The 22,852-nt window shown below is 43.9% G+C and overlaps 1 protein-coding gene across 5 annotated transcripts in view; it reads left to right on the top strand.

Annotated features, from left to right (window-relative positions):
• Positions 1-20,984, top strand: part of DIP2B (DIP2 acetate--CoA ligase B (putative)) — a 231,052-nt gene extending 210,068 nt beyond the window's left edge. For all 5 annotated transcript variants that reach the window (XM_086399451.1, XM_086399450.1, XM_086399453.1 and 2 more), the window contains 11 exons: positions 779-890; positions 3,231-3,340; positions 3,824-3,954; positions 5,839-6,007; positions 6,969-7,139; positions 8,123-8,184; positions 9,047-9,104; positions 10,709-10,783; positions 12,446-12,623; positions 15,340-15,463; positions 16,976-20,984. In XM_086399451.1, coding sequence (XP_086255577.1) covers positions 779-890; positions 3,231-3,340; positions 3,824-3,954; positions 5,839-6,007; positions 6,969-7,139; positions 8,123-8,184; positions 9,047-9,104; positions 10,709-10,783; positions 12,446-12,623; positions 15,340-15,463; positions 16,976-17,228 — 1,443 coding nt within the window. In that variant the 3' untranslated portion in view covers positions 17,229-20,984. The remainder of the gene's footprint in view (positions 1-778; positions 891-3,230; positions 3,341-3,823; positions 3,955-5,838; positions 6,008-6,968; positions 7,140-8,122; positions 8,185-9,046; positions 9,105-10,708; positions 10,784-12,445; positions 12,624-15,339; positions 15,464-16,975) is intronic.
• The last annotated feature ends 1,868 nt before the right edge of the window (positions 20,985-22,852 follow it).

Here is a 22,852-nt window from a genome sequence, read left to right as displayed (position 1 = left end):
GAATTGAAGACAGTGAAAGAGATCTGTATTGCATCATATCCTAATGTACTTTAAAGCAAATTGCAAAATTCCAATTGATGTAACATTTGTTTCTCTAAGAACTGCTGTTCTGTCAGCAGCTGGAACCTGCAGTATAGAAGCCACATTCACCACAGATGATTTTTCTACAGAGTTCAGTTCAGCAGGACGCCCTGGTTACGGTGTGCAAAGTAGGCCGGGGCAGCAGGGAGGGGAGTTTCCTTCCACCGACACGGTTTGAGTAGTAAGGGAAGTCGGTGACTTTGCATTTCCACGTGCAGATGTGTGGGAGAGCTTGGTTCCTGTGAGCTTGCAGAGTCCACCAAGTTCAGGATATGTTTTCTAGGTCCAGTGCAGTTCACCACTCCCTGGACTGTTGCAAACAGTACCCGCTTCAGAGATGATCCTCTGACACCTCTCATTCCCTGAGTACCACAGAAATCCATGTTTCTATTTTATTATGGTCTTCATGAAATCAATAGATCTGGGGTCCATCCTGAGATTGTGACCATGGAATATCTGAGAATCACTGTTGTAAATAGTAAGCTGTGTTGTGAACAAGTCCATCATTCTAGTTCAGTGTATTTTCAGAACAAACGTAAGGGGAATACTGACTTCCATTGTCCTGTGTGCGTTCTTTGAAAGGCTGGTACTGCCCTGTCCCAGTTGGATGTGCGAGTTGCTTTTATCTGCAACCAGTGCCATAGTGCTACACAGGGCTAAACTTCCTGGTGCTTATTTTTGTCCATTTGTCTTCTAGGTCAGCAAAGCAGCCTGCGTTCTTACCACACAGACCCTAATGAGGTTACTGAGGTCCCGAGAGGCAGCAGCAGCCGTGGACGTGAAAACCTGGCCAACTATCATTGACACAGGTGAAAGGGAGATTTCTCCAGGGTCGGTGCAAGAGCAAGAATATTCACTCCCCGAGGTTTCCTGGATTCTCATGCCAAAGATGTTTACATAGCTCTTCCACTGCAGCCCATTCCACCTGCTAAGACAGATGCAAAACTTAATATGCACTCAGCTTGAGTTACCAAAGCACTGGATGCTGCAGCAACCAGATCCAAAGAAGCAGATCACATTGTGCTTGAACTCTGTGAACAAAACATGTCTTCCTGTCATACTCTTGGCATCATCAAATAGTGTGGTTAGGTGTTTATGCCAGATGTGACCATAGACATACAGGGCTGCATAAAGCATTGAGAAGATCTGACCTTTGACTTCCAGATGTGATAGAGTTGGAACAGCACTGGGCTAGGAATCAGCAGGCCTGGTTCTGGTTCAAGCTTCAGTCCTCATTTTTTGTATAAACTTGGCTGAGATTAGCCTGTCTTAAAATACTACCTACCCTTGTATAACTCACATAATTACTGGGGATATCAAATGCAACATAATATGAAAATACTTTGAAAACCATGAAGTGTATGAATTTAAATGGTGTTCATACTAAAGAAGGCGGTGGGACTCTAGGGTGGCTGGAGATGGTAGTGCAGAGGGGAGTGTGGGTTTTGGAGTCGAGCAGACAAGTATAAACCCTCATCCTCTTGTTACTCGTAGCTGCTTCCTGTTGTTGTAAAGATTAATGACATCATGTGAAGCACCAGCACACCATCATCATAACAACAATATCTAACTTTATTTAGCCCTTACGGTGTGGCAGTCATCTAGCATGTATAACATCATTTCCTCCTATACCAAGCCTATCAGATAGATGCAAGTTGTATCCTCATTTTACAGATCAGAAGGCTGAGGCACGGGGAAGCTAAATAGGTAGTGAGTTGGCCAAAATGTTCGTTGGGGTTTTTGCATAAGATGTTATAGAAAAACCCGAATGAACTTTTTGGCGAACCAATGGCTGAAATTCAAACCCAGTCAGTTTGGCTCCTTTCCCAGTCGCTTAACCATTAACTTCCTCCCTACCAGTTCTCAGGTAAGTATTACATAGTATCCACCTCAAGAACAATTAATATGGATGTAAACCCAGGGATGACATCTATTTATGGTTATTGTCCAGATGCTGAACTGTAAGTAGTCATTTATATAGTATTCAACACAAGTGGATTGCATTGGTGTTAACGATGCAGATAATCTACTGTGGTTATTGGACTCAATCACGTTTTAGGAAGACCTGAAATGTGTGCTGTGATACAAACAACAGAAGGATTTCTTTCAGTGTTGGAGCAGCTCTTCCCTGCGTGGAGCTGGGTGGAAGGTGGTAGAGACAATCTTGGTTTGGCCAGAGATGAGTGCCCAGTGACACAGAGATTGAAAAGTAAGCGTCAGAATCGTTTCTTGATTGGAGGCCAAAGGAGCCATTAAGGAGGCATGGCTAGGGCCAGAAACATCCTTGATATCCTTGGATTCCACATACAGATTTGGACAGAAAGGAGACGTATCATAAAAGAGCAAAGGGAAATAATTCCCAGTTCTAAATTGTCATTCTTAAAATTTGTCATGTTAACTTGGAGAAAAACCATCCAGCTTTTAAAGCAGACTGTGATTACTATACTGTGTACTAAACTAAATAACAAACTTGAACTTGAAACCAGCATAACAACAAGGAAAGCTTCTTGAGTTGTTTTAAAGTGCTTTATGTGAATTAACTTCCTAACAGGTCAGTGAGGGCAGGTTTTATTACCACTTTATAGACAAGTAAACAGAATCAAAGAGGTTAACTAACACCAAGGTGATGACATCGTTGATGAGGGGCACAGCTGGAATTTGAACACTGGCAGCCTGCTTCTTTAGCCAGTTTTCGGCTACTGTGTTATAGTACCGCTCACTAGTCTTCTGCTAAATACATCTACCTGATGTAGTTTCCTTGTTTATATTGTCTAGTGGTGCCCTCAACCCCATCCCATCACTCCAGGAGTGATGTGTGTGAGCTGGCTGGTTAAATGCTAGAAGCCCTAAGCCTCAGCAGATCTCAGAAGCTAAATGTGGTTCTAGCAAAGCCATGGAAGACCAACTGAATAGCAATGATTTTTGAGTTCCAGCGTGTCAGGTTTTTTTGAAGTGTAGTTGATTTACAGTGTTGTGTTTAATTTCGGCTGTTAGAACAGAGTGACTCAGTTTATATATGTATATATACATATACACTTTACCATTATGGTTTATCATAGGACTCAGGATATTGACTATAGTCCCTGTTCACAGTAGGACCTTGTTGTCAATGTGTGTGATTGACATTGGGTTTTCTTTTTTCTTTGCAGATGATTTACCCAGGAAACGGTTACCTCAGCTCTATAAACCACCCACTCCTGAGATGCTGGCATATCTTGATTTTAGTGTCTCCACAACTGGCATGCTCACAGGAGTGAAGGTAGAGTAGTCGGGATATATTTACTTTCACTGGAGGCTGGTAACATGCCAGGTCTGCAAAAAATAGAGATGACCACTGCCCCAGGGACTTCAGATGGAGAGGCCAGTTGGTCGTACCAGAGACCAGTAGGCGGAGGATCAAGGGCCTCTGCTATATTTAAATAAAAGCATTGGCTCTTCCGGAATAAGTTATCCCAAGGAATTTGTGTTACAAAGTGTTCTGAACCTAGCATCGACACTAATAGATAAAGCAAGTTGCATTTAAAGCCAGTATGAAGTCATAAATATATATTTCATAAGATTCAATATTGACAAATGAACAGATAGATTTAACTTGAGTTAGATTAGGCATTTTGAAGCAACAAAAGATACATGTCATTTTGAGGAGGTGGAGGGAATTGAAGCTTCTCAAATCTATCATTAGAGCTGCTCTTCTGCCTGTGGGATGCCAGTTCCATCCTGTTCCGTGTTCCTTACCTTCCAGATGTCCCACTCTGCGGTCAATGCTCTCTGTAGAGCCATCAAGCTCCAGTGTGAGTTGTACTCCTCTCGGCAGATTGCCATCTGCCTTGACCCTTACTGTGGACTTGGCTTTGCACTCTGGTGTCTCTGCAGGTAGGCATGGAAAAAGCAAAGAATCAGAATGCATGGGGATATCTTTGAGGCTGTGACCATCCCATCCTTCCATGTGCTCCCTTAATTTGGTAAAGTTTCAGTAAAGTGCTGGTGTTTCCTGGAATTTGTGCACCTAATGCGTCTTTGACGTTTGTCTGGTTTTGTTTGCATTCCCTCTTTTCTGTTAGTTTTATGCCTCAGACAAAAGGGCTGTGATCTTTCTACCTCTCCTGTGCTCCATCCTGTCATCCGTCCTCATTTTAGAATCAGAGCCAAGTAGAAGGATGACATACCCCCTAGGCTTGGCAGGAAGGACTGTAATGAGATGGGTGACAGCATGTGGCTGGAAGGTAGCACACTGGCCAGATTGTTTCTTGTGAAAGAACAGATCCCAGCTTTTTCCACTCTCCCCCCAAGGACCTCATCTCAACCTGCTTTTCCACCTCCTTGGTGAGCATCTCCAGGAATGCTTCACAGACACCTGTGACTCAGCATCGTCCTTCTGTGTTCCCTTCCTTCTTAGGATGGAGTCATCCAGTTGGGGAACCATGCTAGGAACTTGGGCTGTATCTTCAACTCTGTATCTTTATGTCACACATCCAATTAACTGTCATATCCTTTGTCTCCATTATTCTTACCTATACATAAGAATCACCTAGGGGTCTATTTAAAAAAAAAAAAAAGTCAGTGAGGCTTCCCTAGATGTACTAATGAGTTTTCCGGAGGTGAAGACCACAATTCCAGGTGTTTTGGGGTTTTTTTGGCCTTTCCAGGAAAAAAAAAAATCTCTTTTAGAATTTAATCTGATTCATACATTGTGGAGAAGGCAAAGCTGGTAAGAGGCTAAATAGAAATGACCTTTATATGAAGATGAACAGAAACTGTGATCTGAAAGAGGATTTTTCTTAATAGAAATTTGCAACTTGGGGATAGTAGAGATTGGGGACTCCTCCATAGATAAAGTCATTCCCTTGTGAGATTTTAGTTGCCCGACCAGGGATCAAACCCATTCCCCCTGCAGTGGAAGCACAGAGTCTTAATCAGTGGACCATCAGGGAAGCCCCTGTCCAGTATGTTTTTTAATAAACGATTCTTGGACTCCTAGTGACTCTGATATATATTCAAGGTTTAGGAAGTTGAGGTTTCATGGCTGGAGATTGTACATATGATGTGAGACTCTGCCATTCCTTCCTTGTATCCACACTTGTATCCTGGTGTGCTGGTGGGGTTCAAGCCTTTATCCTCTCTCACCTAGACTATTGCAGCCTCTCCTAACTGTCAGCCTTCAGTGACTCATGTTTCTAATGCCCCACTTCCTGTAGCTAGCTTTACCCCAACTTCTAGCTGTAGTGACTGTCTGCTGGTAAATTCTAAACTCTTTCGTGTTCAGTACTTTGGCAGTTTGACCCTGGCCCTTCTGCCTTCACTTCTCACCACTTCCCCAGGCAAACACTGGAATGCCATTTCTGATGACCTTAAACACACCATGTAATTTTATATCTCCGTGCCTTTGCATATACTGTTCTTCTGCCTGGAGAGCTCTCACCAGCTTCCTCATTTCCTCCAGCCACTGTCAAATTCCTGCTCATTCTTCAAGCCTGGCCCATCTGTCACCTACTCAATGAAACACCCGCCCACTTTGAAGGACTTGCTCTTCACTCTGTAATCGTGATAGCCTTTCTTCACATCTCAGTGTCCACCTTCCATAGTCTGCTTTGTTCTGTAGTTATTGTGTCATATGAGTTGAATAGGAACCAGGCTGATTCTTAGGCCTTTATATCTAATATGACCCTCCCCTGTCCTTCGTGCTCAGTAAATATTTGTTGACTCGATGATATTCTAGGATGAACTGATCACATTAGCGCTTGCCTTTTTTCATTGCAGTGTCTATTCAGGTCACCAGTCCATCTTAATTCCTCCTATGGAGTTGGAAAACAACCTTTTCCTCTGGCTTTCCACGGTCAACCAGTACAAAATCAGAGACACCTTCTGCTCTTATTCAGTGATGGAGCTTTGCACCAAAGGGCTTGGAAACCAGGTGGAGGTGCTGAAGGTAAGAAGCAGCTATACAAGGAGCCGGTCCTGAGAGAAAAGGTGGCGATGCCCGCCTTGTAGGGCTGGCCAGACATGCCTGCCTGCTTTTTTCTATCCAAACAGGTATTTGTAAACCTCAAGAGGTGTATCTCTTTCACTGTCTAATTTAATGCACTCTTTTAGAGTTTGATCTGATTCACACATTGTGGAAAAGAAGGTACAGCTGGTTAGGAGGCTGAATAGAAATGTATGTGAAGATGAACAGAAACTGTGAACTGAAAGAGGATTTTTCCTAATAGAATTTGCAACCTGAGGATGTTAGAGATTGGGTCCTCCTCCATAGATAAGGCTCACTCATTCATGAGTGTATCCAGTGATCATATGTCTAAGTGGCATATGAGAGAGTCAGAAAGCACCTAATTTTCTTTAATAGAGAAGTATGACCTTAAGAGGAAAAGGCAATGGCACCCACTCCAGTACTCTTGCCTGGAAAATCCCATGGACGGAGGAGCCTGGTGGGCTGCCGTCTGGGGGGTCGCACAGAGTCGGACACGACTGAAGTGACTTAGCAGCAGCAGCAGCAGCAGCATGACCTTAAGAATGAAAAAAAGAGATGAGATTAGATCTCAATGTTGCTAAATTTATTTTTCTGTTTGTCCCATCTCTCCATTTTGAAATAGAAATCTAAGGTACAGAAATGAAGAGGAATTAAAAATATATTGCTGAAAAACCTAAGAGTTGTAGACGAAAGAGGAAAGAAATAGAGAATGAGCAAATCAACCTGTGGGTAATGACTTTAGAGGAATGCCTGGGTGTTTTTCCAGAAAGGTATCTTTTCTTTGTGTGTGTGAGATGAGAGCACACAGTTCCTTGGCTTTTCCTGACCAGAGAGGCAGGGCGATGAAATTGCTTATCCAGTGGTTCTGTGACCCCACTGATCTCCGCCTCCGCCCCCACCCCCCCAACGCGGTGTCTTACAGACCCGGGGAATCAACCTCTCCTGCATCCGAACGTGTGTGGTGGTGGCTGAGGAGCGGCCCCGCATTGCCCTGCAGCAGTCCTTCTCCAAGCTCTTCAAGGACATCGGTCTGTCCCCGCGGGCTGTCAGCACCACTTTTGGATCCAGAGTCAACGTAGCAATATGTTTGCAGGTGACTGTCATGATATCTTATTTGTGTGGGGAACTCAGAGCGTCGGCTGCCGCTTACCCACCGAGGGCCTCTGGGCTCCTTATTTGGACTTCACTGTGCCTGATTTTGCCCATTGGTAAAAGGAAGATGATAGTATTGTCCTTCACAAGGTTGTCCTGTAGAACCACCAAGTTTCTAGGTGCCAGTCTCTTGGAGCCATGCCAGGCAGTTGAGTGCTAATGTAAATGTTTACTCTCAGTGGTTTTATGGTCCTCAACATGAGTCAAGATTTCTGAATCCTACTTGAATTTTATTTGTATATTACCCTTTGTAATTGTTTTCTTTTTTTTGGCAAAGGAAGCACAAATAAGTTTGTGTTCTCTTCTTTAGCCAGATGGCAATTTTGCCATGTTATCTTGGTGGGTAAATAATAGAAAAGAGGCTAAAATAACAGAAGAGTGGAATATAATTTTCTATAGCTTGGGACATTCATAAGGCAAATAACAGGCATGGACAAGAGTGAGAGTCAAAGAAGGTGGCATAGCTGGGTAGACACGCTCAGGTCCTCTGTGTCTGGGTTGGGTGACTTTGGAGCAGCATCACAAGGCTTCACCTTGGAGCCCCGTTGTGGGCGCCCTGCCCAGCTTGGGCCAATGTTGGTTTTGGAAGTCCCATGGATGCTGGTCTGTCATACCCCTGCCTTGAGTCCAGGGATGAGGACCCTCCTCACCCTGGTAACCGTTCGGTGCTGCTCTGGCCCCCAGCCTCCTCTCCTGGGGGAAGAAAGGAAAGAAAGATGAGGAGAAAGCTGGCCAGGAGTCTTCTCTCAGGTGTTGACTACAGCCCTGGCCCATCTGGTTGAAGACAGGGTGAGCATTCAGAACAGAATTTGGATTTTTCCTGTATGTGACTAAATTACCTATATCTTGACTTGAAAATATAACATATGGAGATGCCATTCAGCTAATTTTAAATAAACAACCCACTGATTTATTTTTCTTCAGGGAACCTCAGGGCCTGATCCAACTACTGTATACGTAGATCTGAAATCATTAAGACATGACAGGTAAGTAGATTTGTTAAGCTTGTTTCCTGTTGGCATTCCTAAGCATATAAATTTCTGAGCCTCAAGAAAGCCAGCTGTCCCCCTCACCTCATTTATTTTGTTTGTGTCTTTGTGGGGAGGAGGGTAAAAAAAAGGGAAGGAATTCATTTTCATTATTAATACCTAATAAGATTTACATTTGTAAGAGGAAAGCTTTTAATTCTCACGGTGGCTGCACTGTTCCTTAATATTAAAATGTAATACTAGTATTTTGTGACATATGACGTAAATTACACTGAAACGGATAGACTCTTATCCTCTGGGAGTCTAAAAATAACTGAGATAAGATAAATGAGACAGTGTAGGTTTTTTGAAACAGCATTCTATCTGAACCATAGGAATAAACGCCTTCCTCCTCAGCAGCCCACAGGTGAATTGGAGCTGCGTCGCAGGGGAGCTCTGGTTGCGGGCTCTGGGACCTGTCTCTGGGTCCCGCTGACTTAGGCTATGTTCATGGTGAGGCCCGTGGCGCTGACCCAGCCTGCACAGGCAGAACATCTCTAGTGCTGTGGTTCTCAGCCTGGAGAGACTTTGCCCTCCAAAGGACAACGTCTGGAAATGTGGATTGTCACGACAAGGGGATGCTACTGACACCTAGTGGGCAGAGGCCGGGGATATTGCTAAACATCCTACAGCGTACAGGATAGCGCATCACAAAAAACAGCAATAAAATATCTGACCCAAAATGTCAGTGATGCTGCGTTTGAGAAACTGCACTAATGTGAGGAGAGCTATTACTAGATTAGAGATTTGGGAGGACAGTGTACAGCTGTGGTGGATTTTTTTTTAAGGCTCATACGTAGTAAATATTGTTCTTTTACAGGGTTCGTCTTGTGGAACGGGGTGCCCCCCAGAGTTTGCTCCTTTCAGAGTCTGGAAAGGTAATTTGTTGTGTTAACCATTGGGAAGGTGTGTGTCACCTGTGTGGAGAAGTAGTTTTAAAGAAACCTGAAGCCATATAATATACGTGTTAGTACCCAGGGCAAGATTGAATTGAATTGACATCTGGAGATAATTCAACAATTTTCACTTAGCCAATACTTTCAAATCCATATGGGTACATAAATAAGAAGAATACTAGATTTGAACTTTCTTAATTTTCATAGATTTTTATTTTTAAATCCTACTGACATATTATTTGACAAACCAACTGAATTCAATGTTCATTATACTCAAGGTGATGAGCAGCACTAAGAGCCAGTTCTACCTTTATGAATATTACAAGTGGAAAGATAGGCTGACAGATGGGGGGTGTGGCTTAAGATCCAGGGAAGACATACACATACTTAAAGTTGAAAGAGAAATCAAAATGGGGAAGAGATTAAAGATATTTGAGAGTGATATCTTAGATGAGAATAAGGCTTTAAATTGTTCAGGGAGACATTTTGTTATTGCCTTAGTCCATTCAGGCTTCTCTAACAGAATGTCATAGACCAGGCAGCTTATGAACAGCAGAAACTTCTCTCTCACATTTCTGGAGACTGGCAAGTCCAAGATCCAGGTGCCCACGGATTCTGATGAGGGATTTCTGGTTCTTAGATGGCTGTCCTATTGCTGTGTCCTCACATGGTGGAAGGGGCAGGGAAATCTCTGAGTCTTGTATATAAGGGTATGGATTGCATTCATGAGAGCAGACCCCTGACCTCCTCCCAAAGGCCCCACCTCCTAATGCCATCACTTTAGGGTCATATTTCAACATATAGGTTTCAGTCCATAGCAGTTTTGAACAGTTTACTCACGTTGAGCAGATCAATCCATATAAACTATCAAGTTTCTCATCCTTTTGAAGAGAGAGTAATGATGGCTCAGCATCCCTTCTAATTCTGAAAGGCCAAGGAGAACATAGGGAAGAAAACAGTGGGCCCAGCCTCACCTGTGCAGTCGTGGCTCAGCCCCTTGGGGAAATCCCTGTTTCACTCCTCTGTTTAAACTCTTCCAAGTGGAGTTGGGTTGACCTTCTTGCCATCTTGCCAGCTGTTCTCTGCCTCCACTGGCGGCGAGCACCTGAGGGACTTCAGAGCAGTTCCTGGCCCACACAAGCAGGAATGGCCTTCCTCTTCCTTCCTTGAGGTCTTACATGTGTGAGCTTCTTGATGCTAGAAACCCAAGGAAAAGAGAGATTTAGGACAGAGGATGGGTGTCTGAAGAAGCCCCAAGCTATCCTCAGCCAGCACCTGCTGCTTCCTTCTCCCTCCGAGGGAGATGCGGGCACGTGACGTCTCTCCCCTCGCCTGCCGAGCCGCCACTGGTCTGCGGTTTCTCACCTTTGAGGAGATGGCAGACAGGTGGGTTCCCCAGTTTAGTTTTGAGGCAGAATCTTGTTATACATACTTCTGTCCCCTGAGGACGATCCTGTGAGTACCAGCTCAGCTCTGGCCCGTGTGCACTCCCTTACCTCACTGGAGGGAGGAAGTGGAAACTGCATTTATTAGAGGTCATGAGATCTGATGGAACTCAACTTTTGTGTTTTCTCTTTGATTCTTAGATCCTACCTGGAGTGAAAGTAGTTATTGTTAATCCAGAGACCAAAGGGCCCGTTGGAGACTCTCACCTGGGAGAGGTATGTGTAACTCTACCCTTGATTCGGAAAAGCCAGCAGTGAAAGACCCCAGGGCTCACATTCTAGAAGTCAGGAAGCTGTGGGTTTAGCTTTTCCCTCATGGTGAATGTTTGAGAATTTTCACCTTTCTCTGTAAGGCTCAAAACTGAAATGAGGCAGAAGGGGAGATGGAGACCAGGATGGAGAGAAGATTGAGGCACGCAAGCTAGAGTTAGTCCCAGATTTGTCCACTGACTTTCCCTTGGCTGAAGAGGAAAATGGATGAACTCATGTGCTCCCATCTATTAAGGAGTGGAACTAAAAGGAGCCACAAATAACTGAATTTTTAAAGTTTATACAGGGACTTCCTTGGTGGTCCAGTGGCTAAGACTCCTTGCTCCCAGTGCAGGGGGTACGGGTTGGATCCCTGGTCAGGGACTAGATCCCACATACTGCAACTAAGAATGCCACAGCTAAAGATCCCACTTGCCTCAACTAAGACTGGACTCAGCCAAATAAAATAAGTATTTTTAAAAATAAGATTTATACAAATTTTATTGCAAAATATATTCATTTTTGTATTAATATAAAAATATTGTGCATGCTAAGTCGCTTTATTCATGTCTGACTCTTTGCAACCCATGGACTGTAGCCTGCCAGGCTCTGTCTCCGTGGGATTCTCCAGGCAGGAATATTCGAATGGGTTGCCATTTCCTCCACCAGGAAAGCTACCCGACCCAGGGATTGAACCTGCATCTCGTATGTCTTCTGCTTTGGCAGGCAGGTTCTTTACTGCCAGTGCCACCTGGAAAGCCCTTATAAAATCACTGAAAAGACTGAATTTTTCTTCCTTCTGAATCTCTGAGAAAAAAACTGCTCTTATCTCACAGCTAACCGGGAGCAGGGCTCCAGGTGACTGAGCCAGATGACCAGGCTCTGCCGGTTACCAGCTTCTTGTTAATGCACGAGTTACTCAAGCTCTCTGGGCCTAGTTTCCTCAACTGTAAATAATAATGCCACCTACCTAGTATAATTGTGTGACAGTTAAATGCATTAATATCTGTATCTGTATACACATGGAACAGTGCCTGTCACACAGCGAACACTCGTGTTATGACTATTGCTGGCTATTGCTGTGTTTAAATTGTAAATCCAAATACCCTATAGTGTTTTCCTGTGGGCTTTTTAACTTAGTTTTAAAGCACAGAAATGATCCCTCAGTGCGCTGGTGAGACTCTGAAAGAGGCTGAGAAATGAGCCAAGGAGGCAGCGTAGCCTCCAGGTTGGATCTGGGTCTCTTAGTTTCTGTATCTTAGGTGAATTACTTAAGGGCTTCCCTGATGGCTCAGATGGTAAAGAATCTGCCTGCAATGCAGGAGACCCAGGTTCAATGCCTGGGTCGGGAAGATCCCCTGGAGAAGGGAGTGGCGACACACTCTAGTATTCATTTGTGAAATGGGAGTGACGGTAGTACAGATGGCATTGTCATGTCGTGTGTGTTAAGACTGATGGGGGTAATGTTTATAAAGTACTGTTCAGCACATGGTAAATTCAGTAACTAGCAGCTGCTTTCATTGTTGTAACTTTTTGGTTACTATAAAAATGAGGTTAAGAAAATCAACATATTCTGTGCTAAGTGAACTGAATTGATTCTGGCCAAATGTGACCCTTTTCTTGTTGTAGATTTGGGTGAACAGTCCCCATACAGCCAGCGGCTATTATACCATCTACGACAGTGAGACTCTGCAAGCTGACCACTTCAACACCCGCCTCAGCTTTGGGGATGCTGCCCAGACCCTCTGGGCTCGGACGGGATACCTGGGTTTTGTCCGCCGGACGGAGCTCACAGCAGCCACTGGAGGTACCTTCACCGGCTCCTCCCCCTTGTCCTGCTGTGCATTTCAAATGCCCCTAGTACAGGCTGGCCTTCTGCAGCCTGCCTTTGCATTGTGGAGTGTATGTGTTGAATTATTCCCCCTCTGCAACTCTAGAACCCACCCATGACTTTATATTCCTTTGCAGTAAGACTTTGTCCTATGAAGAGAACCCAGGAAGTAAACGCCAGGGCCTTGTGTCAGCATCAGGATAGCTGAACCTCAGGATAGTTCAGCCGGGCAGTCGTAGAGACATGCCTGGTGATGGGTGAATGCCCCTGGGAGGATACAGCCTCTCAGCAGCCTTGTGGGGCTATGCATCCCTCAACAGGCTCCTGAGACAGGTGTCCCATCTTTAGTTCCTCTGTTCCTAAGCCCTGTGAGCAGGAGTCAGTGCAGAGGAGCTGACCTGCTAAGCGCTCTGGCCCTTTGGCGGCTCACAAGACTGCTTGGCAGGGCTCTGGGGTAAGCAGCCCCCAGTCCTGTCCACCTGGTAAAGAGGCCTGGCTTCAACCTTCCTGCCACCATTAATGGCCGTTTAAAACTCCTCTACACTGCGTGCATCATACACGTCAAGAACGGATGCGTCACTCACCGGACTGAACAGCTGGATGGAGCCAGGTCATCTCTCCTTCGCCCCCTCATTTGCTCCCTGCTGGCCGGCTCTGCAGTCACTCCGTGTCTCACGGGGAAGCAGGCTCAGGCGTCCTGCAGGCAGGGGAAGCACAGCTCGCTGGGTGTCCTGGTTTTGAAGCCTGTCTCTGCCATTCGCTGTGTGGCCTTGAGCGCTCGCTCAGTCAGTCTCTCAGTTTCCTACCCGGGAAGTGGGAGTGATGACATTTCCTGTCTTGTGGACGTGATGTGAGATTAAATTACATGACGCCTTCAGGTGTCTGGAGCACTACTTGGCACAGGGGAAGCACTCCCTAGTCATTAGCTACGTGTTTCTGTTGTTTTTGTTACTATAATCGTCAGCTCATCTATGTGACTGGCCTTCCTTACCCTCCTGTCTCCACAGCTTCTAGCACTTTGTTTTGCTAAATGTTTCAGAACTATTCCTATTCCTGAAAATACATCATTCTGTTGTTACTACTGTTTAATTGCTCAGTCGTGTCTGACTTTTTGCTACTCCAACCCCATGGTTTGTAGCCTTCCATGCTTCTCTGTCCATGAGATTTCCCAGGCAAGAATACTGGAGTGAGTTGCCGTTGCCTTCTCCAGGGGATCTTCCTGACCCAGGGATCAAACCTGCTTTTTGGCAGGTGAATTCTATCCTACTGAGCCACCTGGAAAGCCCAAAACATTGTGTAGACCTAGCTAAATCATTCTCTTTCTCTTAGACATAAACCAGGTAGCCTGTGTGTACAGTGTGTGCATAAAGTCTTTAAAAAAAAAGGAGTGAAATTTCTGCCACGTCCTGCTGGATCAGAAGCCTGTTAATAACCAGGACTAGTCTCTCCATGGATTCCTTAACGACATCTAGAAACAATGACCATATGTTCATTTCTTTTCCATCTCAGATCCTCCCTTCTCCTTCTTTCCCCACCCATCATCTGGCTAATTCCTGTTTATCCTTAAAAGCTCAGGTGGCTTTAGCTTTTCCTTCTCTGAACCCTTGAGCTGAGCTTGGGGGCAGTCGGGGGAGGGGAAGGTGGTGTCCTCTGTTCCCCTTGCCCCTCATCCACATTCAAGTTACTGGGTTTGCCACGTTCCATCTGCTGTCCGCCCATGGGACACCCGTTGTGTGTGTTTGCCCCACTAGACGGCAAGTATCTCTAGAGCAGGTGTTGTATTTTGTCATCTTTACTCCCCACACTGGGCACAGTTCCTGGCACATGGTAGTAATAAGAATAACAAGAGCTAATATTCTTCAAAATCACTGTGGACAGTGACTGTGGCCAAGAAATTAAAAGATTCTTGCTCCTTGGAAGAAAAGCTATGACAAACCTAGACAATGTATTTAAAAGCAGAAATAGCACTTCGCTGACAAAGGTCTGCCTAGTCAGCGCTATGATTTTTCCAGTAGTCATGTACAGATGTGAGAGTTGGACCATAAAGAAGACTGAGCACTGAAGAATTGATGCTTTCGAATTGTGATGCTGGAGAAGGCTCTTGAGAGTTCCTTGGACAGCAAGGAGATCAACCCAGTCAGTCCTAAAGGAAATCAACCCTGAATATTTATTGGAAGGACTGATGCTGAAGCTATAATACTTCGGCTATCTGATGGGAAGAACTGACTCACTGGAAAAGACCCTGGTGCTGGGAAAGATTGAAGGCAGGAGAAGGGGGCGACAGATGATGAGATGGTTGGATGGTATCACTGATTCAATGGACGGGAGTTTGAGCAAACTCCTGGAGATAGTGAAGGACAGGGAAGCCTGGCGTGCTGCAGTTTATGGGATTGCAAAGAGTCAGACATAACCTAGTAACTGAACAACAGCAAATATTCTTCAGCACTTACAATGAACCAAGCATCATAATACTAACTCCCTTTTGTGAATTTAATCCTCATAGCAGCCATTTATTATTACCCTGTTTCACGGAGGGGAAGCAGGATCAGAGACTTAATCGCTCCAGGTTACACAGCTGGTGAGCAGTGGCACCAAGTGATGTGGTGGCAGTCTGAACTCTGGGCTCTTAACTCCAGTGATATGTCACACCCACACATCTGATACACTAAGTTTCTCTTTCTCTCCCCATCAGAGCGTCATGATGCCTTATATGTGGTGGGTGCTCTGGACGAGACCCTGGAGCTGCGAGGCCTGCGGTACCACCCCATCGACATTGAGACCTCAGTGTCTCGGATCCACAGGAGCATTGCTGAATGGTAAGTCCTCTGCACAGAGTAGGTCTCTCCTCAGCTGCAATAAGTTGAAGTTGATCTTTAGTCATCTAGCTATACCAGAGACACCTACAGATGTGGAACCCCAGGGGAGCAAGCTGTGGAGATGGGCTCTGTGCACCCACTCTGGGGCCGAGTCCTTTTAATGACAGGATCTTACCACTGGAAGCGACCTAACTGATCATCCACCTCTAGAAAGTTGGTGGGGCTAATGGGAAGAACCATGACTTTTGGGTCAAAAGACCCATCTGGAAGGCCCAGCGCTGCCATGGTGGCTGCTTTCCTGATCAGGAGGATCAAGTGAGAGTGTGCTTCATACTCTATCAACTGGTCAGCAGATGAAAAGGATTATTATCATTATCTGGTCCAGGTTTCCTGTCTGGGCAGGAATTCCCCCTTCATTATCCCTGATAAAGAACCATCCAACCTCATGCTGACTAAAAATTGCTTAAAATTGAAATTCTGTCATTTTTAACTGTTGGCTTTCGTCCTGGATTCTTGACAACACAGAAACCACCCAGTTTCTTTTTATTCATATTTTAGTTGGTGTGTCCTTCCTCAGGTTTGTTTTTTTTTTAAATTCATGCAAAGTAGCCACGGTTCTTTTAGTGGTTTGTTCGTGCTTTCCAAATTTTTGTCTTGCTTTTGTCAGTCTCTCCTCAGACCTGAACAAGGAAGTTTAAGAACAGTGCAGAAAAGTTGGGTGCCATGGTTACCCCCTAATTTTAAGCATTTGACTTTTGATGCAACCAAATATTGTGTACATTTTTCTTAATGATTGGAATCTATTTTTAAAGCAGCTCAACACTGCACAACACAAGTCAGTTCATACCTTCCAACCCAGCAGTCCCACTGAACGAAATGCGACTTTGTGCCTTATGGCGCGACGGGACAGACACTTGAGTGGGGCGCTGAGCTCAGAGGCCAGCTGACTCCCTTCCTGTTTGGTATTAGATTACAGATAGCAATCTTAGTCAAAGCTGTTGTGTTGCAAATATCAAGAATTCTCTTCAAAACAACTTTTAAGCAAAATAGAGGTCATAGAAAGCACACCTCATTGGTTATCTCAGAGGCTCCTAGAAGTCTAAACAGCTCTGAAATCTCAAGAAAGGTAGAAACAGGTGGAAAGGCCGTCGGGGACCACCATCTCCTCGCTTTCTAGAGCCGGTGGGCATCCCCTCCGTTCTTTCTCTCCTCCCTGAAAAGCCATTCCCTGTATGTCTCTGCACACCTTTTACACCAGCACCTTCCAGTCCACACATCCTCAGCTCAGGGGACCAGCTAACAACTTTTCAGTCCCACTTTCAGACGCCCAAGAGATTTTAAATGGTCTAACCAATCAGTTGTTATCATAGGGGCAAGGCCACTCATTACACATGTGGCTCAGAGCCTTCTGGTTGGGTGCAAGTGAGAAGGCAGTTCTCGGGGCAGTGAGGGTAAGTGGTGGGCAGACGCTGTGAAAGATGCCACATTAACTGAGCACCACTGAAATTGCAGTGCCGTGTTCACGTGGACCAACTTGCTCGTGGTGGTCGTGGAACTGTGTGGCTCTGAACAGGAGGCGCTGGATCTGGTTCCTTTAGTGACAAACGTGGTCCTGGAGGAGCATTACCTCATTGTGGGCGTGGTGGTCGTGGTGGACCCAGGCGTCATCCCCATCAACTCCAGAGGAGAGAAGCAGAGGATGCACCTCCGGGACAGCTTCCTGGCCGACCAGCTGGACCCCATCTATGTGGCCTACAACATGTAACCAGTCTCCTGGGATTGCAGGGACCGTCCTGCAAAACCATGGGAGCCAGAGACCTGCGACTGATGTGAAATAAGCTGAGATGGCGACATTATATCCTTCATCTCATCCTGTGGGATCCTGCCATCACAGGACACACAGGAGAGGGGAATTCTGTGGTGGCAAATGAAAAAAATGTTAACAATCTGTTAGTCACGAGCTTTGACATAGCGTGAGCAGCACGTTACTAAAGCAATTACATGCATGTTGCATTTTTTTCATCTGTTGTAGATACTTGTATTTTTATCTAATGCCGTTTTAGAATTTTGTAAGGGCGTTTGATGAATTCACACGAAGGGGGTAGTTTGAGTTGCGCAGCCCCCCGCTCTGTACTGTATCTGCCATTTTGCCGTAGTTAGACACTGCGGGTTTAACATGGAACTACTCGGCTTACTTTCAGTTGACCCATAAGCAAATCAGATAACCCACTGAGTATGAGAATTACTTTATATATATAATTCTTGACTGTAAAACATTTTGACCAGTGTTTTAAACATGTAAATAGGAATACACATAATTCAGCTAAAAAACGTAAGAATTGGCTTGTATAGTTGTAACAACTAAAGTAGAAACATTGCTGCTCTGAGAGAGAATCTCGGTGTTCTCTGGGTGCAGTGTAATTGAATAGGTGACTACAAAGTGCAAATCGTTTGCAGGTTTTGCTGCACATTGTACTATGTCTCTGTTGGCTGGTATATTTTATAAACTGAAGCTGCCTATGTTTGTTTTTTAGGCTTGCATTCCCAGAATCAGCTTAAGCTTTTAAGAATTCAGCCTGTTTCTACAAACTGAAAAATCTCAGTTGAAAAATCAAATGTTAGGAAAAGCTAAGATTCGTTAGATCCCACCCAGTTCTAAGGAACCACAGTAACTCACTCTGGCCCCCAGTGTTGAAACAGTCTTTCACATGTAGAGTGACTACACAAGAATTTAGAATTTCCTCTTTTCCAGGCCCATTGTATACTGTGTCTGCAGTTATACAGATAGCTTCTCTTTTCTGAGAACTGAAGAGCATCCCCTGTGCTTCCAGTTCACGAGGGCAGGGATTTAAGAACAAGAGCGTAGGCTGGGAAGACAGTGGGATCGACAGTCACGCGAAGGCATTAAGGCCTCACAACTCCACGTCTCAGAACTGACCGATTTGGGTTGCCAAAACAGCCAGGCTTATGCTGAAATAGGGGAAGTCTAATGTATGCAAGAAACCCTTCTGAAATAACTGTGGTGCCCAGGCCGAGCAGATGGAGCCTGGGACTGAGTGTGGCCTCTGGCTCGGTTTCCTTTCTTTGGTCTGATACTTCATGTATTTGAATATAGTTGAATTTTATTATTTTTTTTCTTACAGAAATATTTTTAAAAATTAAAAAAAACTCAAAGTGAACAGAGTTAACTTGTTAAATCAGAATGGTTCTCTTTGACCCACTCTGATCTATTGTGTAAATATTTATTTAGACTATTTTAATAATACATATTATTTACCCCACTGTAACATCATGTAAACTAAATATGTTTTTAAACAATTTTTAAGACTTGTAATTACCCTGAAAATAAGGTTTATAATGGAAAGACCAGACCCTTTGCCACGGCAGCACTCCTGGGGGCTGCCCTTACACAGGCTCATGACTCAGAGCCACTTTATTGACTTCCTTTTACATAATCCTCTTTTCCTCCAAACTCATTCTCCACAGAGGGAAGACCTTGACATTTTCCAGTTCCAGATCTCTTTTCAGCATTTTGGATGACGTTCCATTATACACGATGGGAAAGGTTCTAGGATGTACAGGGAAAAAGCACTTGTATTGGGGTTAGACGTCCCAGACCCAGTTAGCAATGGTTTGGTCTGCAGAGAAAACAGCCTGCTTATTTGGAAAGTAACTTTCTTAAAAAGAGTTTTTAATGAGTCACTAATCAAAGCAAGGGATCCTGAGGATCTCCTATCTCCGTGATCCACAAGTTCTAAGAAAAAGATATAAAAGACAGAGTCTGTCCTATAGGTTGCTTTCAGAATTCTTACTGCACAGGGTAGGGTGTCTGCTAGAAATGAAATGTGAGCTATGTCTGTCATTTTGAAGTTTCTAGTAACCACATTTTAAAAAGTAAAAAGAAACAGGTGAAGTTGATTTTAATATATTATTAGCACAGTATATCAAAAGTACTATCATTACAATGTGGGATCAATATAAAAAATTATTAATTAATGAGAGATTTAACTTTTTTTTCATATTATATCTTTGAAATCTAGTGTGTATTAAACACATCTCAATTCGAGACTAGCCATGTTTCAAGTTCTCAGTAGCCACGAGTGGCTATTGGCTACCATACTGGACAGTGAGGGTCTATACTCATTCCTTCAAATGAAATATTCCGTTAATCTCATAGTATGCCCAATTCCTGGTTATTTAGGGGCTGATTATCTAGTTTGGTAGTTCCTCAGGCCGCTGGTTTATTGTTATCTTTTTGCTTTCTGCCCTGTGGCTGCTTTATCTTTTGCCTATCCCCCAAAGCCAGAATAAGCTAGTGGAAAAGAAAGCTAAGATGTGTCTTTGGGGAAAAGTTTCCTCTGGAAGGGGAAGAGAGTCTAGTCGTTAATTTAGATGTGTTTGTGGGATCATCTGCAGATCCAATGCCTAGTCTGTTGCAGACTTGGTAAGAAAACTCTCTTGATGACACAATGCTCTTAGTCTTGCCATGTTAAAGCAGAACCTTTATGGTAGAACTGGCTCTTAAGACAGGCCCCAAAGGCCTTGCCAAAACTTGGGGACACATTCTGTCTAGCTTTTCATGCCTGGGTCGGGGGGAGGGGGACCTAAATGAATAGCAAACCCTCATTTCAAATAAGAGAGAACCTATTCATCTGAAAGTTTTTGAACCTCTCTGCCTCTCAGCCAAAGTAAGGAGGGTAGATCAGGGAGGGGCTGCCTCAGGACAAATACCATCTCCTGCATTAATGAGACCCTGGGGATGACCAGCATGCTAAGGGCATCAGTGAAGCCACCAGTGAAGCTCATTTCCTTCCTGCCCCTGTCTCCCCTGTATCAGGTCCTCCTGAAGTTGTGCTGCCTCAGGCTGTGGAGGGACCATCGCCTGTCTATTGGTCGTCTATTTGATGTTAGTCCCTGGGCAATGCTTGCTTAATGCTTTTGTTGAATCAACAGAGGGCCTGAGGCCTTAGGTTTTTTGTTGTTATTGTTGTCTTAAGGTCTCTGCCCCAGGCATGGTGCTCAATATCTTGGCCAAATAAATTAACTTTCCTTGAATATCCAGGAATCTTTAGACTAAAGCAATGAGGAGTTATCACCTCACCCTCAAACTCCAACATGATCTATGCCTTAGAGTTGTTTTTGCTGTCTGCTTTCATGTAAGAGTATTTGGAGCAAGCTGCAGTACTCCAAATACACAATAGGCCTTTTCTTTATCATTCATACAACATTTCTGGTTTAGGTATATGTAGATGGGCCATGTTATTTGTCCAGAGGAAGAGAGTGTAAAGATATAAGAATAATTTTTTAGTCCTAAATGCTGTTCTGTTTATTTTTTGTCAAGATATTTACCAGTGTCAGATTCAAATTATAGTACTGTGTAATTATGTATAAAGTTTTTTTTTTTATTTATTTGAAATTAGACTAGATATACATTTTTAAATTTAACATCTGGCTGGACAGTGTTCTATTAACTCATTGAATGTGTTTCCTTTGTCTTGTGTTAATAAATATTGATGCCTGATTGTGTTTAATGCTTCACATGTTGGGAGAGCTGATAAATTGGAATTAATAAAATTTTATTTTAACTTGGATAGTAAGACCCAAAGACGGCTGGAGAGGTCTTAGGAAAATGAACACAGGGATCCAGAGTTATAGCAAATCAGTTCTATAAAAGGAGGCCAGATTGAGGAACAGCAGAGAGTCATTTTGAAAATGAATAAGCCTTTTGTCTGGAACAATTATAGCTTAGTTTTCCTCCTACCCATGTGGTATTTTGTAGTTTTAAACTTTTGAGCATACATGTCAATTTTTTAAAAATCTGTAATTGATGTGGGTTTAAGCTTTTCATTTTTTAAAAAATTTTATTTATTTTTGGCTGTGCTGGGTCTTCGTTGCTGTGAGCATTCTTTCTCTAGTTGTGGCAAGTGGGGCTACTCTTCATCGTGGCGTGTAGGCTTCTCAGTGCAGTGGCTTCTCTTGCTGCAGAACACGGGCTCTAGGCGCGTGGGCTCCATAGTTGTGGCACACAGGCTTAGTTGCTCTGTGGCATGTGGAATCTTCCCAGACCAGGGATCGAATCCATGCCCCCTGCATTGGCATGCAGATTCTTAACCACTGAACCACTAGGGAAGTCCTGGGTTGCAGCTTTTCTAAGGTGATACTTCATTTGTGCTACCATTTCCTGGTTTCAAGAAACTTGTTAGGAGTTTTTATCAAATTGTGCATAATCTCCAACACTGAAACTGGTCTTTGAATTATAGTTCAAATTATTCAGGCAGCTGAGAACTTTTTAAATTTAACACACATTTATTGAGTGCCTAACTCACTAGACAGAAGTCACTGTGATGACATCTGATGCTAGAGGGAGAGAAACAGCAGGACAGCTCTGGCCCAGCACTATGTATTGGGAGACGTTCTTTTAAAAGTGGTAATTGAAGTCGTGGAAGTGGATGATGGTGCCAAGAAGGATCTTGTAGAGTGAGACAAGACTTAATAATGGAGCCACAGAGAACATGAGCCTTTAAAAGCTGAAGGAAGAAGAATCTACAAAAGGGAGAAGGAATTGCTGGAGAGAGAGGGTCGAAACTAGGAAGGAGATTAGGCATGGAAATTCTAGGATGAGTTTCAAAGGGGAGGGAGCGCTCAACAGTGCCAAAGTTCTGTGGAAAATGCCATTGGAATTGGATGGGTACTGCATTGAATCTGTAGATTGCCTTGGGTAATATGGTCATTTTAACAGTGCTAACCCCTCCAATCTAAGAACATGGTCTATGTTCCCATCTGTGTCAGCTTCAGATTCTTTCTACAGTGTCTTACCGTTTTCAGAGTATTGGGCTTTTGCCTCACTTCTTGTTGTTGCTTAGTCACTAAGTCGTGTATGACTCTGGGATCCTTCTAGGAGCCTGCCAGGCTCTTCTATCCATGGGATTTCCCAGGCAAGAATACTAGAGTGGATTACCATTTCCTTCTCCAGGGGATCTTCCCAATCCAGGGTTCGAACCTGTGTCTCCTACATTGCAGGTGGATTCTTTACCACTGAGTTGCCAAGGAAGCCCTTTGCCACCTTAGATAGATTTATTCTTAGGTATTTTATTGTTTTTGATGCTATGGTAGATGGAATTGTTTCCTGTTTGCAGATGACATGATATTATACATAGAAAATCCTTAAGATGCTACCAGAATACTACTGGACCTCATCAGTGAATTTGGTAATGCTGCAAGATACAAAATGAATGCACAGAAATCTGTTGCCTTTTAATACACCAGCAATGAAATAGCAGAAAGAGAAATTACAGATTTCTTTAATAGATCATCTATTACAAACCTACAGTAAAATATATTTAATGGTGGTACTTCAGAAGCACTACCATGAAGGTCAAGACTATGATA

Source organism: Bos grunniens, chromosome 5 (assembly GCF_055505025.1).
Source record: "Bos grunniens cultivar Pamir isolate PY7600 chromosome 5, Bosgru_T2T1.0, whole genome shotgun sequence".
Lineage (NCBI taxonomy): Eukaryota > Metazoa > Chordata > Mammalia > Artiodactyla > Bovidae > Bos > Bos grunniens.
The sequence above is the reverse complement of the archived record's forward strand: the minus strand, read 5'-3'. Positions and strand labels throughout refer to the sequence as shown.